At 51.2% G+C, this 15,966-nt stretch overlaps 1 protein-coding gene across 1 annotated transcript; it reads left to right on the top strand.

The window, feature by feature from the left end:
* The first annotated feature begins 7,402 nt into the window (after positions 1-7,402).
* LOC136495422 (probable fucosyltransferase 7) lies at positions 7,403-9,356 on the top strand. Its single transcript, XM_066491366.1, has 2 exons — positions 7,403-7,628; positions 7,840-9,356. The coding sequence occupies exons 1-2, from the start codon at positions 7,403-7,405 to the stop codon at positions 9,354-9,356; spliced, it is 1,743 nt and encodes a 580-aa protein (XP_066347463.1).
* The last annotated feature ends 6,610 nt before the right edge of the window (positions 9,357-15,966 follow it).

Below are 15,966 nucleotides of genomic sequence, written 5' to 3'. Positions count from 1 at the left end.
TATTATCACTTAGAAAATATAAATGGTGGAAAGGAAAAATGGTGACCGGGCAAGGATATAGTTTGGGTATTGGTGGGTGTAAAAGGTTATGTCGCCGCGGATGCGGGGCATGGCTTGGTTACACTATTTTCCCTATCTGGTCGGTTAAGGACCGATCATTGCAATGGATGCTAGGCAGATCACAGATCTATTGTCCTGAGCATATATTTGGGTATGAGCGCTTGGAAGACTTGTTGCTCTCTTGTCGTAGACCCGGCTCTTTATGGACCGACTGTCAGGGTTTTTTTTGGTGGAGGAGGTTCTTGCACCGCACTAAGTCCGGGACTCAGGGGCGGGGGCTTGGAGTCCTAGTTTGGATAGGGACCTGGACACCCAGGACAGGAGGGTGATGGGTTGGTCCTGCTTGTGCCTTGGGTACAAGCGGGTCGCGTGTTTTTAGGGCACCCAGCTGGGGGCATTGATTCGCGAATCGCCGGGCAATCTGGTACGACTTGTTTTCGTGCCTAGCATCGTAGTAAGAACTAAAGATGAAAGATGGAAAAAGGAAATATGATTGCTTACCACCTGCTTGAAAGTAGCACATACGCTTACATAGAATGGTTAGTTAATGAACCAATGCGGCTATTAATAAAAATCAAATATAAGGACGCACGCTTAGTAACGCTTCCTGCAAATGCAATAAACCCACAAGCCAGATAGCCTTGCATATCCTTGGAGTCTTTTCTTTCCTCCTGTCGGGTAAGTCTTGCTGAGTACAATTGAGTACTCAGGGTTTTATTCTTCCTGTTGCAGGTGACAGGTGGATGCTAGAGCTGACCCTTGTGTGTGGATACCTCCTGGTGGGCTCAGCGAGGATTCCTTTATGCTGCGATCGTAGTTATTATTTATAACTTTCACCAAATGCTTTTATAAATGAAAGTTTCATAATCTGATATCATAGTTTATATATCAATACTTCATCATGTCATGATTAGATATTTATTTCCGCTGTAATTCTGATCACATGTTTATATTCCGCTGTTCAATTAAATTGTTTATAACTCTGATAATATGATTACATTCCGCTGTTATAATAATAAATATTATACTCTGATGTTGTATTAAAAGTGATGTAAGAAATGGTTAAGAATGATGTAAGCTTTATTCTCTCATTTGTGATTCTGATGGCAAAAATGTGGATTTTTGGGTTCTCTCCTGGGGTGTGCCCGACGGGACCGAGTAATTTAGTGTTCTCCCCTAAGTGCTTAATGTCTAATGGAAGGCAAGCACTCCTGGTAGGCATTAGATTAGGCGGTTCTGCCACAATGGTCCTCGTTGCCGCAGTGCCATAAATGGCATGGCGACGACGACCTCGACCACGTGCGCGCGGCATCTAACCGGGCTAGCGGTGGGGTAAGTGTACAACGGACAGGCGCGGATGCGACGGCAGCGGCAGCGGCTGTGTCGCGGCACGAGGCGAGTCGATAGTGCGATAGGGTAGGCGGTAGAGCCGCTTGGCCGTGCGATCAGCAGCAGCGCAGCACGGCGCCACAGTGACAGCAACCTCACGCGGCAGTGCGCGTGCGCGCGTGGGGCGAGCCAGTGAGGCGACGTCGCGCTCCCGGGACATGATAACCACGCCCACCCGGCCAACCATCCCAAGAACGTGTCGCGCACAAAATTTGAAGCACCTATATTAACTAAACGGTTGCTCTTGAGCCTAAACCATCTTCACCATGCTCTAGAGAGCATATCCGGCTACCAACCCGAGCTAAAACACGACACCACCTCTTAACTCAATTTCACAAAATAAATCACCAAACATTGCATTGTCTTGCTGCTTATATATACTTAAATTCTTCTAAGTCCTTGAGCTGAATTTGATTTCAAGTTCCATTTTTAGGCTATTAAAAATGTTGGCTAGTAATGTTATTTTTCCACGGCAAGTATTTCATTGTCATCTACAAAATTCATATTCCAAACTTTATTTAAGCGGCACATATATGTTCTATAGCATTTTTGTTCAATAAAAAATAGTTTTAAACCCTACTTGATACATATGAGTTATGGAATGGCTTATCATTTAACATTTTTATTGATCATCTGAAGTTACAAAAATATTATCTACACATTCCATCACATGCATTATCACATAAACATGATGCTCACGACAGGGTTTAGTAGTTTGTTTAGGGCGTAACACCGAGGGTGTTACACTAGGACCTCCACTGTTTAGATGATCAAATAGATTCTATCACATGGGTAACCTTTGTTGAGGATGTTGTTCTAGTGGAGGATGTATCTGATAAATAATGAAGGAGCTGCTTCAGATACACATGTGACAATTGAGGACTCCATCTTTCCCATCATAATTGAAGACATACCAACCCTTTCTACCGTTCTACCTTCTACGACACCGGTCAAGGCATAAGAGCAGTGTATGATTAAGGGTCCGTCGTTGAAGGCATCATCTTATCCGGAGTCCGGACAACACATCTAGGAAAGGTGAGGACCTTACATGTCCTCCTATACACCTCCTATTTGCTACCGACCACCACAGCAAGAGGTCGACGTAAATCCTACGATGATCTTTGCTTCGTCGATGTGCCACCCTTGCACGGTGTAGTGTGATAAAATATTAGGGTATTATTGGGAATGAGGGGAAGCTTAACAAGGATGCAATTCAAAACTATGCAAACCACCTTAAAAAAATTATTGCTGCTGGAACTCCTCAAGCCACTCATAGTTTAAAAAGTCATGCCCTCTTGGACTTACTGTTTGAGGTTTCTTTGCCTCTTGGTTAGGTTGTCTTCAATGTTGTTGTTGGCGCATGTTGCGAGCGTATCGTTGATACTAGACTTGTCTCAGTTAGTCATGATAGATGCTGTTTATCCATTGTTAACTTTTTCAAGGTTGTTGTTAGTCTAATTTAAACCTTTTTCTCGATCAATATAATATGTAGCTCTCCTGCTTAGTTCGTTAAAGAATGGTGTAGCTTCCCATTGCATTCTGTGGGCAGTTGTCAAAGAATCCGATCGACTTGATCATCAAATTACCATAGAATATGACATGAGGTAGGAAGGTCAGTTTGTAGGCCACGACAACAAGCATATATTATCTTAGTATTTGTACAACAAAAAAACCATGATGGCTTAAAGATCATGAGATCAATAGAAAAATATGTTACAACGTTGGATTTCATGATAATCTATCAGCTTAGATTAAACCGAAGAGTCCATGCCTAATTTAACTGTGAGATTGTAATCATAAAAAGAGCCTAAATTGTTTGATTTTATGATGGTCTAACAGTTTAGATTAAATCAAAGAGTCCATATCTAGTACAATTACGAGATTAATCCAAAACAAAGAAGAAGAAAAAGGCCCTACATCGTTGGATTTTATGATGATTTAACACCTTAGATTAGTCAAAGAGTAGATGCCTAATACAATTACATGACTAATCAAAAAAGGAATTACCTATATTGTTAGATTTTAATCATTTATGATGTTTTCACGACTTAGATTAACAGAAAAAACTTCATGCCTAATACGATTAATAGAAAATAAATTCAAAATAATAAACAAATTAAGAAAAAACTAATTTGATCGTACGAGTTGAAAAGAAAAATACGTAAATATAGATTCACATAGAACACATTTGCTAAAGGCAAAAAGTTTAATAAAAATTATAAAAAGTTAACATTTTGATTTTCAAATGAACATAATGAAAAAAGAGTCCATATAAATTAGGTAAATAGCTAAACTAAAAACTAAAATTTGTAGGAAAAAATAATTTTCATATGTGAAAAAGTACCTAAATAGAAAATAATGTATTAATAAGTAAAACTATTAGTCTACCACATTCATTTTTATTGACATGGAGAAACAACCAAACGTAATGTGTCAATTCTAGCAATCGTTTCGCAAATCTCACAACTTTCATGGCAGTTACCTACTAGGGGCCTATGTGTGATTGTCATATCGATTCTATGATGCGTATGCGTGAGAAGTTCATAATAGAGAAATGAACATTATTGGTTTTTTCCCAAGAAACTGGTCACAAGTGAAAAAATAAATAGGGTCATATTATGGTTGATAATAGCATGTTAGAGTGGCATGGCCGCATGGGCATAGTACACATGAAATAAACACATCACAAGTGGTACAAGGTGATCCAAAAATTAAATTCTAAAGAGGCCAAGGTGCTAAACAATCCGTGAGAGACTTGGACAAACAATTTTCTTTATTGAGAATGAGTAGAAACTGAAGCCTACATTGATTTGGCGCCTGTAGAAATTGTATGACCACATGGTAATATTGGAAAAAAAATGTGGCTAGGAAATCTTCCTTTAAGTGAACAATATCCAGGTCTCTATTACATTGTGCATAGAAAACATGATATTGTAGCTAATATAATGAGCACAACTTCACTAAGGGGGTATTTGGATCCAGTGACTAAAATTTAGGAGGTATGTCGGGAGGATGTTGCATGGGGTATTCGGATACTAATAAAAAACAAATTACATAATCCGTCAGTACTCCACGAGACGAATTTTTAAAGCCTAATTAATCCGTCATTAGCACATATTTACTGTAGCAAAATATTGTCAAATCATGGACTAATTAGGCTTAAAAGATTTGTCTCGCAAATTAGTCACAAACTATGTAATTAGTTTCGTAATTAGTCTATATTTAATACTCCATGCATGTGTCTAAACATTTGATGGGACAACGACTAAAATTTAGGAGGTGCAACCAAACACCCCCTAAATATATCTTTCCCAAGAGCACTATTGGGAAATAAGCTAGTGGCACAGCATGATTTGGTGGCAAAAATCGCTAATATTACTTTGAATGATCAAATTGATTCATTTAGATGGCTACAAACAAAAGATAAACAATTTATAAAGGTCTTATTGATGATGTTGCAACGGCACAAAACCTGATTTTCTAGAGGCTGAAATTACCTATAAAGGTTAAGATTTTTTATTTGGCTTTTAAATAAAGGGTTATTCTTACCAAGGATAACTTAATTCGAAGAACGTGGCAAGGAAGCAAACTTTGTTGTTTTTGTTCGGAGGATGAAACAATACAACATGTTTTTTATTGTCCTTGTGCAAAATTCCTTTGGAGAATTGATTTCGTAACTTTTGGTTTACAACCTCCTTTTAATGTTGCACACATGTTCAGTTCTTGGCTAAATGGAGTAGAGAAAACGATAAAACACCAAATTTTGGTGGGCGTATGTGCTGTATGCTGGGCTTTATGGCTAAGCTGGAATGACATTGTGTTTGATAAACAAAGCTAAGGTACCATCTTTTATGCATGTTTTATTCATGGCCACATATTGGATAAGGTTTTGGGCATTACTACAAACGGTGGAGAATCGAAACATTATGCGAAATGCTTGCCGCGCTTTGAAGATCACCACAATGGAGATATTTGTTAGACAAGGGTGGAGGTTTACACATAGATTATGTTAAAGGTGTTGGGTCTCATTTTGCGCTTTTGTTCGTTGAATTACGAGCTTGCTTTGCTGTGAGTGTAACTATTGTAATAAGGAATGGCTAAAGCATCCCCCTGATATGGAGGTTGGGATACTTGTATTCCATTTTATAAAAAGAGAGAGACAAAAATAGCTTTAATCTAAGAAATTCATTGACAATAGCCATATGGAGATCTTCTTCTTTTTTTAGAGATGCATGAAGAGAAAATCAATACAATATCAAACAAAAAACACAATTAGTTAAATGATATTTTCAAGTAAGAAAAAACTAATTGCTATAATGAGAAAATGCTAGCTACCTATATGCCATTTGCATGGCCCATTTGGCTAGTTGTAAATACGATCTGTCTAGGTGACATTCAGTTGTTTTGACCCTCCTGTCAACTGAATTTTTTCATGCACTTACACTGTCTCGTAGCAATATTTACACTGTCTTATTACTATATTTACAATGATTTCTTCAGTATAATTTATTAGACAGAGTAGTATAATTTGAGGATAATACAAATATATGCCAATTTTTTTAGAAAAAAATACAAATTATTTCTATGGATTGCAGATATCAGAGAAATATATGTCAAATTGTTCATAAATTTTAGAACAAATTACAAATTGTTCGCATATTGCGGTGGGACCCACCTTTGCCAACATTTCTTTCCTTTCCTTTCCTTTCCTTTCCTTTCCTTCCATGAAATTGCGGTGCAGATCTGGTACTGCGGGCTCGAGCGCACAACCACGGCGTCCTTACCTGGCCGCAGCTCGCCGACTCGGTGCCCCGCCGCTTCGGTGTCCCGACGCGCGGGCCAGGAACAATGCGTTCGACGAGCTCATCCAACTGCAGTACACCGGCTCCATCGTGGAGTACTGGGATGAGTTCCTGAGGCTGCTGGACAGATGCGACGGCGTGACCCAGCCGCAGCAGGTTGCCTTCTTCACCGCCGGCCGCTGCGATCCGCTGCGCGCAGTACGCACGTCATCGTCGTCAAGCAGCTCAGCGCCGAACCGTGCCCAAATCGGACGGCCCAGAAATCGGTTGTCCACGGCCGGAAAAACAACCGGTTGACGTTTAGCATGGTGATATTTCCAGGCCGTAGTGATGTGGCTATGTGAAGTTAAGCCGTGCGAGTTCAGCAAAGGTGCTGCTCCTTACCGGGATTCTTTGACCGCAGACGATCCGCAGTTCATCGTTATCTATCATCTCTTCCTCTATTTTCCCTTGACGGCCTACTGTTTGAGTATGAATCTGAGCTTCCGGAGGCTTGACAGTACGCAGCAGTTAACAGTGGTGCATAAAACGACGAAGAGGTCTCCGTGTCTCTTTGCTGAAACGCCAAGCTGCTTCATTCGGAAGGTCAAATTGCGCCGAACCCGGCCACTGGGTTTTGTTTTACGGTCTTGCATGGAAAGCCAAAGCCTACACGACAGCAGGATAGTGTGCCTCCATTCATGCCCAGCTGATTCCTTGTTTAGTTGAGGTGAAAGTTGGAATTCGGCTACTGTAGCACTTTCGTTTTTATTTGACAATTAGTATTTAATCATGGACTAATTAGGCTCAAAACGTTCGTCTCCCAATTTCCCACCAAACTGTGTAATTAGTTTTTTTTTCATCTACATTTAATGCTCCATGCATGTATCGCAAGATTCGATGTGATGGATACTGTAGCACTTTTTTGGAACTTCTTTTGGAACTAAACACGGGCTGACTGGCTAGCGCCATGGACTTTGGCACGATCGTCGAAGCATTGACCTAGCAAGTCTGTCCTACTTGCTGCGGTTGCGTCTTCAAGCTGCAAGCTATCGCGCTTAATGAGCACACGCCCATCACTAGCTATTAGCATGCAGTAAGCCGGAGCAGGCAGCTGAGAGCTAGCCAACAAAGTTTTGTTCCTAGTCCTAGGCAGCCAGGCCAATCGAGTGATGGATCAGAAGAAGGTGATGAGGTCTCACTCGTCACCGTGGCGTGGATTGGCGGCGCGACGGCGGTGGTGCCAAGCGGCCGCGCGGCCGACGACGGTTCTTGTGATCGCGGTGACCGTGTTTGCCCCGCTGCTCCTGGCCGTCGTCCTCTTCGGCTTCCGGGTGACGCCCTCGGGCGCCAACAGTACCTGGGTCTCGGCCGGAGTACGCGTCGTCCTCAAAGCCGGTACGTACGTAGGAGTACGTACGTACTCTCCCACGGTGTCATGCATGCATGCATGGCTCGCTAGCTTATTACTCACATTTCTTGTGATTATTAGCATGCAACCACATGACAAGCAGCAGTTGGTAATCATTACTATAATCGTATCCCTGTCAGCAATAATATACACGTACATGAAATTTAAGGAGCACCTGCTTTTCTGCATGCATGGCAGTGTCCGACCAAGGCACCGGTGGTAGTTCATTGGCGACGGTGCCGGATCCCAGCGACCGGCTCCTAGGCGGCCTCCTCTCGCCGGACTTCGACGACAGCTCCTGCCTCAGCCGCTACAGCGCCGCGCTCTACCGCCGGCCGTCACTGCACGCTATTTCCTCCTACATCGTCTCCGCTCTGCGCCGCTACGAGTCGCTGCACCGCCGCTGCGGCCCCGGCACTCCAGCCTACGCGCGCGCCGTCGAGCTCCTGCGCGCAAACGCCTCCTTTGCTACTTCGTCGTCCTCCGCCGCCTCCGGCGGATCATGCAGCTACGCCGTGTGGACCCCGATCGAGGGCCTCGGCAACCGCATCCTCTCCATCACCTCCACCTTCCTCTACGCGCTGCTCACCGACCGCGTCCTGCTCCTCCACAGCAGCGGCGACGACCTCCACGGCCTCTTCTGCGAGCCGTTTCCGGGCTCGACGTGGATCCTGCCGGCGGCGGACAAGGACAACAAGGACGACTTCCCTATCCGCGGCATCGAGAAGCTCACCGACTGGTGGCACCACGACAGCCTGGGCTCCGTGCTGCGGCGCGGCGAGGATCCCGGCATGGCGCCGTGGCTGTACGTGCACCTGCGGCACGACTACACCAAGGACAACCGCGACCAGCAGTTCTTCTGCGACGACGTGCAGGCCAAGCTGCGGACCGTGCCGTGGCTCGTGTTCCGGTCGGACAACTACTTCGTGCCGGGCTTGTTCCTGATGCCACGGCACGAGGCGGAGCTGGCGCGCATGTTCCCGCGCCGCGACGTCGTGTTCCACCACCTCGGCCGCTACCTGTTCCACCCGAGCAACACGGTGTGGGGCATGGTGACCCGGTACCACGACTCGTACTTCGCCAAGGCGGACGAGCGCGTGGGCATCCAGGTGCGCAGGTTCTACTGGGCGCCCATCTCCACCGACGACCTCTTCGGCCAGATCCTCAACTGCACGCAGCGCGAGGACATACTGCCCGGTGCTGCCGGCGGCGTTCCCGCGGCGGCCAAAGGCAGCACCGCTGGCGGCCAGCCTGGGAAACAGAAGGCCGTGCTCGTCGTGTCCCTGCACGGCGAGTACTCCGAGAAGCTCAGGGACCTGTACCACGAGCACGGCGCGGCGGGCGGGGAGGCGGTGAGCGTGTACCAGCCCACGCACCTGGGCTCGCAGCGCTCCGGCGAGCAGGAGCACAACCAGAAGGCGCTGGCGGAGATGGTGCTGCTCAGCTTCTCGGACGCGGTGGTCACCTCCCCCGTCTCGACGTTTGGGTACGTCGGGCAGGGGCTCGCGGGGCTGAGACCTTGGGTGCTTACGAGCCCCGTCAACAAGAAGGCGCCCGCCGACACGCCGTGCCGGCGCGCCGCTACCATCGAGCCGTGCTTCCATGCGCCGCTGGACTACGATTGTCGGGCCAAAGCAAAAGGTGACGCCGGCAGGAGGGTGCGGCACATCCGACACTGCGGGGACTTCCCGCGGGGTGTGCAGTTGGTGGAATGATGAACTACTGTTACATCGGCGGTCAGGAAGCCACCAGGCACCACTAGTTTCTGGTCACATTATGATTAATTGTGAGAATAAATACAGCATTCATTCTAAGAGGTTACTGTAAAAAAACAATTAAGAAAGCTGACCCACGCAAATGGCGTGGGAAGCTGCATTTTTCTACTATACCATTTGTATTTTTATGAGTAAAGTACATTGGTGGGCCTCAAACATAAACTTATGTTGCTGTGTCATCTCGATCTCCAAGCTCTCAAAACAGTCAGTTAGGTCCTAAACTCTGTTTGGGTGTCAAAATAGTCTAAACAGGTCTAGACAGTGACTAACGGGCTCGTTGACATGTGGAGCCCACCTGTCAGCTCCATCTTCCACCTCTCTTCTCTACATCCCAGGGCGCAGTCGGCAGTTGTGCCCCTGCTCCTCGCCGCGCTGTCCCACCCCTGGCTGCGTCGTCCCAGATTGCGCGCCGCGCGCCTCTCGTCCGTGCCGGCCCCGCGCAGCTCCCTCTGCGCGTCGCGCTCCCCTTTCGCGTAGAATTGATAGGTTTCGTTGGGCGAGCTGAAGAAATCGACAGGAGCAGGCGCGTGATGAGGTGGTTACGTACGTCGCAGACCAGCTGGTGTGATCAGACTTATGTAATCCTGTGTTCCCGCTCGTTTTTTTTCAGATTCCTAGACTAGCGTGAGCCCAGCCTGGATCGTTATCCTCCTGGGCGCGTCTTGTATCGTGGCCACGGCGTTTGTTTGCGTCGTGGCGCATGCTGTCCGCTTCATGCGGCCAGGCCTGGTGCGTGGGATGGCGCGCATGTTCAGGGCCATGGCGTGCGTGGCGCGCATGGCGGAGGGCCGAGGCTAGCTCAGCCACTCCTGTTTTTTCGTTCTGTAGTTTCTATTCCTAGTAGCTTATTGTGTATAAGTAGGAGAAGCTAATACAGAAAACGCTGTCACGTTTGTGCACGGCACCAAATTTCTCGTGTCCACTTTGTTCTCGGTTTCTCCAGAGAGATTGAGAGCTCGCCGGAGTAAGTTCCGGCCGCCGGAGAAGAAGCTCTGGCTGACATTTGGTACCAGAGCCATAACTCCAAGATGGAGCGCGCATCCGCACCGCCGGGTGGCCGGGATGGTAATCGAGAAGGGCGTCGCAGGGAACGCCGCCTCTCGCCGTCGCCGCCGCCACGCCGGGGTCGTCGTGAAGTCGTCGTCCACCGCACGGAGAACACCGCCGCTGGCACTCAGTTTCCCATGCTCACACGCACCAACTATCAAGAGTGGGCGATGTTGATGCAGGTGAATCTCGAGGCAGCGGGGTGGTGGTACGCTGTCGAGCCATTCGAGGACGAGGAGGTGGTCTTCCGCCACGATCGCCTGGCGCTCGCCGCGATCCTGCGCTCGGTGCCCGCTGACATGCTTTCAGGTCTCCGTGAGAAGAGAACCGCAGCAGAAGCGTGGACAGCGATCAAGCGCATTCGGATCGGCGTTCAGCGCATGCGCGAGGCAAACGCACAGCAGCTGCGGCGGGAATTCGGAGCCCTGGCGTGGAAGGAGACGGAGACCGCGGAAGATTTCGCGAACCGCATCACCGGGCTCGCCGCCGATCTGCGTCTTCTCGGCGACAACATCAGCGATGTCGAGGTGGTGCGCAAGATGTTGCAACTCGTCCCCGAGCACTTGAGTCAGGTGGCGATCTCAATTGAGACGCTGCTCGACATCAACACCATCTCCGTCGAGGAGGTCACCGGGCGGCTCCGCGCCGTCGAGCAGCGGCGTAAGCCCGCCCCCGTCCACGACAACCATGGCAGGCTTCTCCTCTGTGAGGAGGAGTGGCTTGCTAAATTGAAGCTCCGCGAGTCCGAGGGCAAGGGCGGCGGGAGCAGCTCCAGCGGCGCAGGCGGCAAGAAGCGCGGCGGCCGCAGATGCGGACGAGGGCGCGGCAAAGGAGAGCCAGGTGCCTCTGCATCGCGCGATGGAGGACGGGCCGAGTCCGGCGGGCAAGCCGTCGGGCGTGATCAGTGCAAGAAGTGCGGGAAGACGGGCCATTGGGCCAGAGATTGCCGCAGCAAGCCCAAGGCCGAGGCCCATGTGGCTCAGGCTGATGAAGACCGGGAGCCCACGTTGCTGATGGCCTGCGCCACTCTCCTCCCTAACTCTGCGCTGCCGTCTCCCGCCGTGAGGATTCAAACACCGCCACAGCGCCATCCTCTCCGCGTCGTGGAGGCCAAGGTGTTCGCGCAGCTCGATGGCGACTCCAAGCGCGACGACACCCTCTGGTACCTCGACACTGGTGCCACCAACCACATGACTGGCTGCCGCGACTCCTTCATCAACATCGACACGGCGGTCCGCGGCACCGTCAAATTTGGGGACGGTTTGGAGGTTGCAATCGAGGGCGCCGGCACCGTGCTGTTCGAGGCGAAGACCGGCGAACACATCCCGCTCACGGGGGTGTACTTCATCCCGCGGCTCACCACCAGCATCGTCAGCCTCGGGCAACTTGATGAAGGCGGGTGCGACGTCCACGCCAAGGAAGGCGTTCTGCGGATCCGCGACGAGCAAGGTCGACTGATCGTGCGAGTAAGACGTTCGACGAATCGTCTGTACCTCCTGCGCGTCAAGATTGCCCGACCTCTCTGCCTGGCCACGCGCGCTACCGATAGCGTGTGGCTGTGGCATGAGCGGTTTGGGCATCTCCACTTCGAGGCCCTGCGCAAGCTAGAGCAGAAGGGGATGGTGAACGGGCTCCCGCCCGTCGAGCACGTCCAGCAGCTCTGCGCCGACTGCGTCACCACCAAGATGAAGCGCAGCCCATTTCCGACGCAAGCGAAGCGGCGTGCTGACGGCTTGCTGGATCTGGTCCACGGTGACCTCTGCGGCCCCATCTCACCGACGACTCCCGGTGGTAAGCAGTATTTTCTTCTGCTAGTTGATGACCGGAGCAGATACATGTGGGTGGCGCTGCTCGCCGCGAAGAGCGACACCCTGGCGGCTGTGAAGATGTTCCAGGCTCGGGTGGAGGTGGAAACAGGATGGCGATTGTGGGTGTTGCGCACTGACAACGGAGGCGAGTTCACCTCCATCGAGTTCGAGACGTACTGCTCCGAGCGTGGCGTTGACAGGCAGCACACGGCGCCGTACACGCCCCAGCAGAACGGCGTCGTGGAAAGGCGCAACTAGTCGGTGGTGACGATGGCGCGCAGCCTGTTAAAGGGCCGGAACGTGCCGTCGCTGTTCTGGGGAGAGGCGGTTGCCACCGCCGTGTACTTGCTCAACCGAGCGCCCACGAAGGCCGTCGACGGCGTCACCCCGTACGAGGCCTGGCATGGCAGGAGGCCTAACGTCCACTACTTCCGAACCTTCGGCTGCGTCGCCTACGTCAAGTCTACAAAGCCATACCTGAAGAAGCTGGACGACCGTGGAACTCCGGTGGTCTTCCTCGGCTACGAGCCTGGCGCTAAGGCGTGGCATTTTTACGATCCGGCGTCGCGACGTGCCGTCGTGTCCAGGGACGCCGTGTTCAACGAGCAGGCATCGTGGAGCTGGAAGGACGAGGAGCTGAACTCGGAGGCGGACCTCATCGTTGAGTACAACACCATGGAGCTGGATGCTGGGCACTTCGACGCCAATCCCGCGGGTTCGCTAGAGCCCCCGGTGACCCCGGCGTCCACACCCGCTCCTGGCGCGCCCGTGGCGCACACACCTCTGACGTCGCCCACAGCGCCAGCGCCCGTTCCAGCTACACCAGCCACACAGGCATCTCCACTACCCCAGCCTAAGTTCGTGTCACCACCTCCAAACGCGGAGGAGTACTGGGACGCCGACAACGACGACGAACCGCGGTACCGCAGAGTCGACGACGTACTTGGCGCCGCGACTCCACCAGGCTATGCCACGCGCCAAGTTGCTGCTAAGCTTCACCTGCAGATCGAGGAAGAGCCGGCCACGTTCGCTGAAGCCGAGAAGCACCAGCCGTGGTGCCACGCCATGATCGAGGAGATGGACTCCATTGAGAGCAACCAGACATGGCGCCTGGTACCTCTTCCGCCCGGTCATCGCCCGATCGGCTTGAAGTGGGTCTATAAGGTGAAGAAGGATGCTGCCGGCGCTGTGGTCAAGTACAAGGCTCGTCTCGTGGCGAAGGGCTACGTCCAGCAGCTGGGCATCGATTTCGACGAAGTGTTTGCGCCGGTCGCCCGCATCGAATCCGTGCGGCTGCTGCTCGCACTCGCTGCCCAGGAGGGGTGGCCGGTGCACCATATGGACGTGAAGTCCGCGTTCCTGAACAGGGAGCTACGCGAGGAGGTATACGTGCGACAACCTCCTGGGTTCACCGTCGACGGACACGAAGACAAGGTGCTACGCCTGGACAAGGCGCTCTACGGTCTTCGCCAGGCGCCGCGCGCCTGGAACGCGAAGCTCGACGAGACGCTGGTGGCGCTTGGTTTCAACCATAGCGCCTCAGAGCACGCCGTCTATGCTCGTGGCGAGGGCTCGTCACGGCTGCTGGTGGGTGTGTACGTCGACGATCTCGTCATCACCGGGAACAACGACGCCGAGATCACCAAGTTCAAGCACGAGATGTGCTCCAGGTTTAAGATGAGTGACCTTGGCCTTCTGTGCTTTTACCTGGGCATTGAAGTGCAGCAGGGGTGCGATGGCATCAAGCTCTCGCAGGCAGCGTATGCGCGGAAGATTCTGGAGCGCGCAGGCATGAGCAGCTGCAACCCGTGCCACACTCCGATGGAACCTCGCCTGAAGCTGTCGAAGGAAAGCACGGCGACGCCGGTGGATGCCACTGAGTACCGGGGCATTGTTGGGTGCCTGAGGTACCTGGTCCATACCAGGCCCGACATCGCATTCGCCGTCGACTACATCAGCCGCTTCATGGAGCGCCCCACCACCGAACACCTCAACGCTGTCAAGCGTGTTCTCCGCTACATCGCCGGCACCATCGACTTCGGCTGCCACTACAAGCGCGGAGGAGACAAGTTGAAGCTGTTGGGTTACAGCGACGCCGACATGGGAGGAGACATTGATACAAGGAAGAGCACCACCGGCGTACTGTTCTTCCTCGGCTCCTGTCCCGTGACCTGGCAGTCGCAGAAGCAGAAGGTCGTCGCCCTCTCATCGTGCGAGTCTGAGTACATCGCGGGGACGACGGCGGCGTGCCAAGGCATCTGGCTGGCGTAGCTCTTGGCCGAGCTGACAAGCAAGCAGCGCGCCGCCTTTCTACTGAAGATGGACAGCCAATCGGCAATCGCCCTCAGTAAGAATCCTGTTTTTCACGATCGAAGTAAGCACATAGATGTTCGATTCCACTTCATTCGAGAGTGCATTGGTGACGGGAGGATGGACATTGAGCACGTCCGCACTGAGGAGCAACTAGCTGACATCCTGACAAAGCCGCTGGCGCGAGATAGATTCTGTGAACTTCGTGTTCAGCTTGGCGTAGTCAAAATCAGCAAGGAACATCAAGCTTAGGGGGTGAAATGTGATCAGACTTATGTAATCCTGTGTTCCCGCTCGTTTTTTTTTCAAATTCCTAGACTAGCGTGAGCCCAGCCTGGATCGTTATCCTCCTGGGCGCGTCTTGTATCGTGGCCACGGCGTTTGTTTGCGTCGTGGCGCATGCTGTTCGCTTCATGCGGCCAGGCCTGGTGCGTGGGATGGCGCGCATGTTCAGGGCCATGGCGTGCGTGGCGCGCATGGCGGAGGGCCGAGGCTAGCTCAGCCACTCCTGTTTTTTCGTTCTGTAGTTTCTATTCCTAGTAGCTTATTGTGTATAAGTAGGAGAAGCTAATACAGAAAACGCTGTCATGTTTGTGCACGGCACCAAATTTCTTGTGTCCACTTTGTTCTCGGTTTCTCCAGAGAGATTGAGAGCTCGCCGGAGTAAGTTCCGGCCGCCGGAGAAGAAGCTCCGGCTGACAGCTGGCTCCTGCTCTCATTGGGGAACATGGCGCGGAACACGCTTGCACGGCCCCGGAGGTACTCGTCGAAGGAGACCTGACACGCGCGTGCATGGCCTGTCGGCCCAGCTTCAGTTCTCGACCCAATCCACAGCCACATCCATGGACGCACACTCGCAGAGATTTAGGTAGTAGGTGGTAGCTGGCTTACCCCGGGGAGTTCGTGGAGGGGTGTGTCCGTGGAGATGCTCGCGTTGTAGGTCACAGTGTCAAGGTGCGACGACGGCTGCGCCTCGGCCGCACCGGCCTTGGCCCTCATGGAGTGCCGCACTGGCGGCGACGGCCTGCCCGTACATGCGTTCGGCGCACAGCTAGCTCCGCTGGTGGCCACCCCTGCCAGAGAGGGTGAATAGTTCTTTCTAAATTTAATTGTGTCAGTTAATCAAAATAAATGTAGAATTTAAACTATTAGTTTAGCTAAGACTACCCCTCTATCTAAATTCACAAGCACCTTATAAAGATTCTAATTAGACAACAGAGGTGCCGGACTAGCTAGAGCTCATCTAACCAATTCTAGGAGCAAGGTCACACAAACATATGTCGCTAGTACTTCAAGCACGGGGAGCTCCTACATATAACTAGTATGCAAAAGCACAAAGCCTAAACTCAAGAGCAATGCTCAATAACAAGACACTAATGCAAAAT

Source organism: Miscanthus floridulus, chromosome 12 (assembly GCF_019320115.1).
Source record: "Miscanthus floridulus cultivar M001 chromosome 12, ASM1932011v1, whole genome shotgun sequence".
Taxonomy (NCBI): domain Eukaryota; kingdom Viridiplantae; phylum Streptophyta; class Magnoliopsida; order Poales; family Poaceae; genus Miscanthus; species Miscanthus floridulus.
Note: the sequence above shows the minus strand (reverse complement) of the source record. Positions and strands in the feature narration are given on the sequence as shown.

Coding starts and splice junctions, on each gene's coding strand:
- LOC136495422 (XM_066491366.1), top strand. CDS start 7,403: ATGGATCAGAAGAAGGTGATGAGGTCTCACTCGTCACCGTGGCGTGGA. Junction 7,629..7,839: donor ACGCGTCGTCCTCAAAGCCG/GTACGTACGTAG, acceptor CATGCATGGCAG/TGTCCGACCAAGGCACCGGT.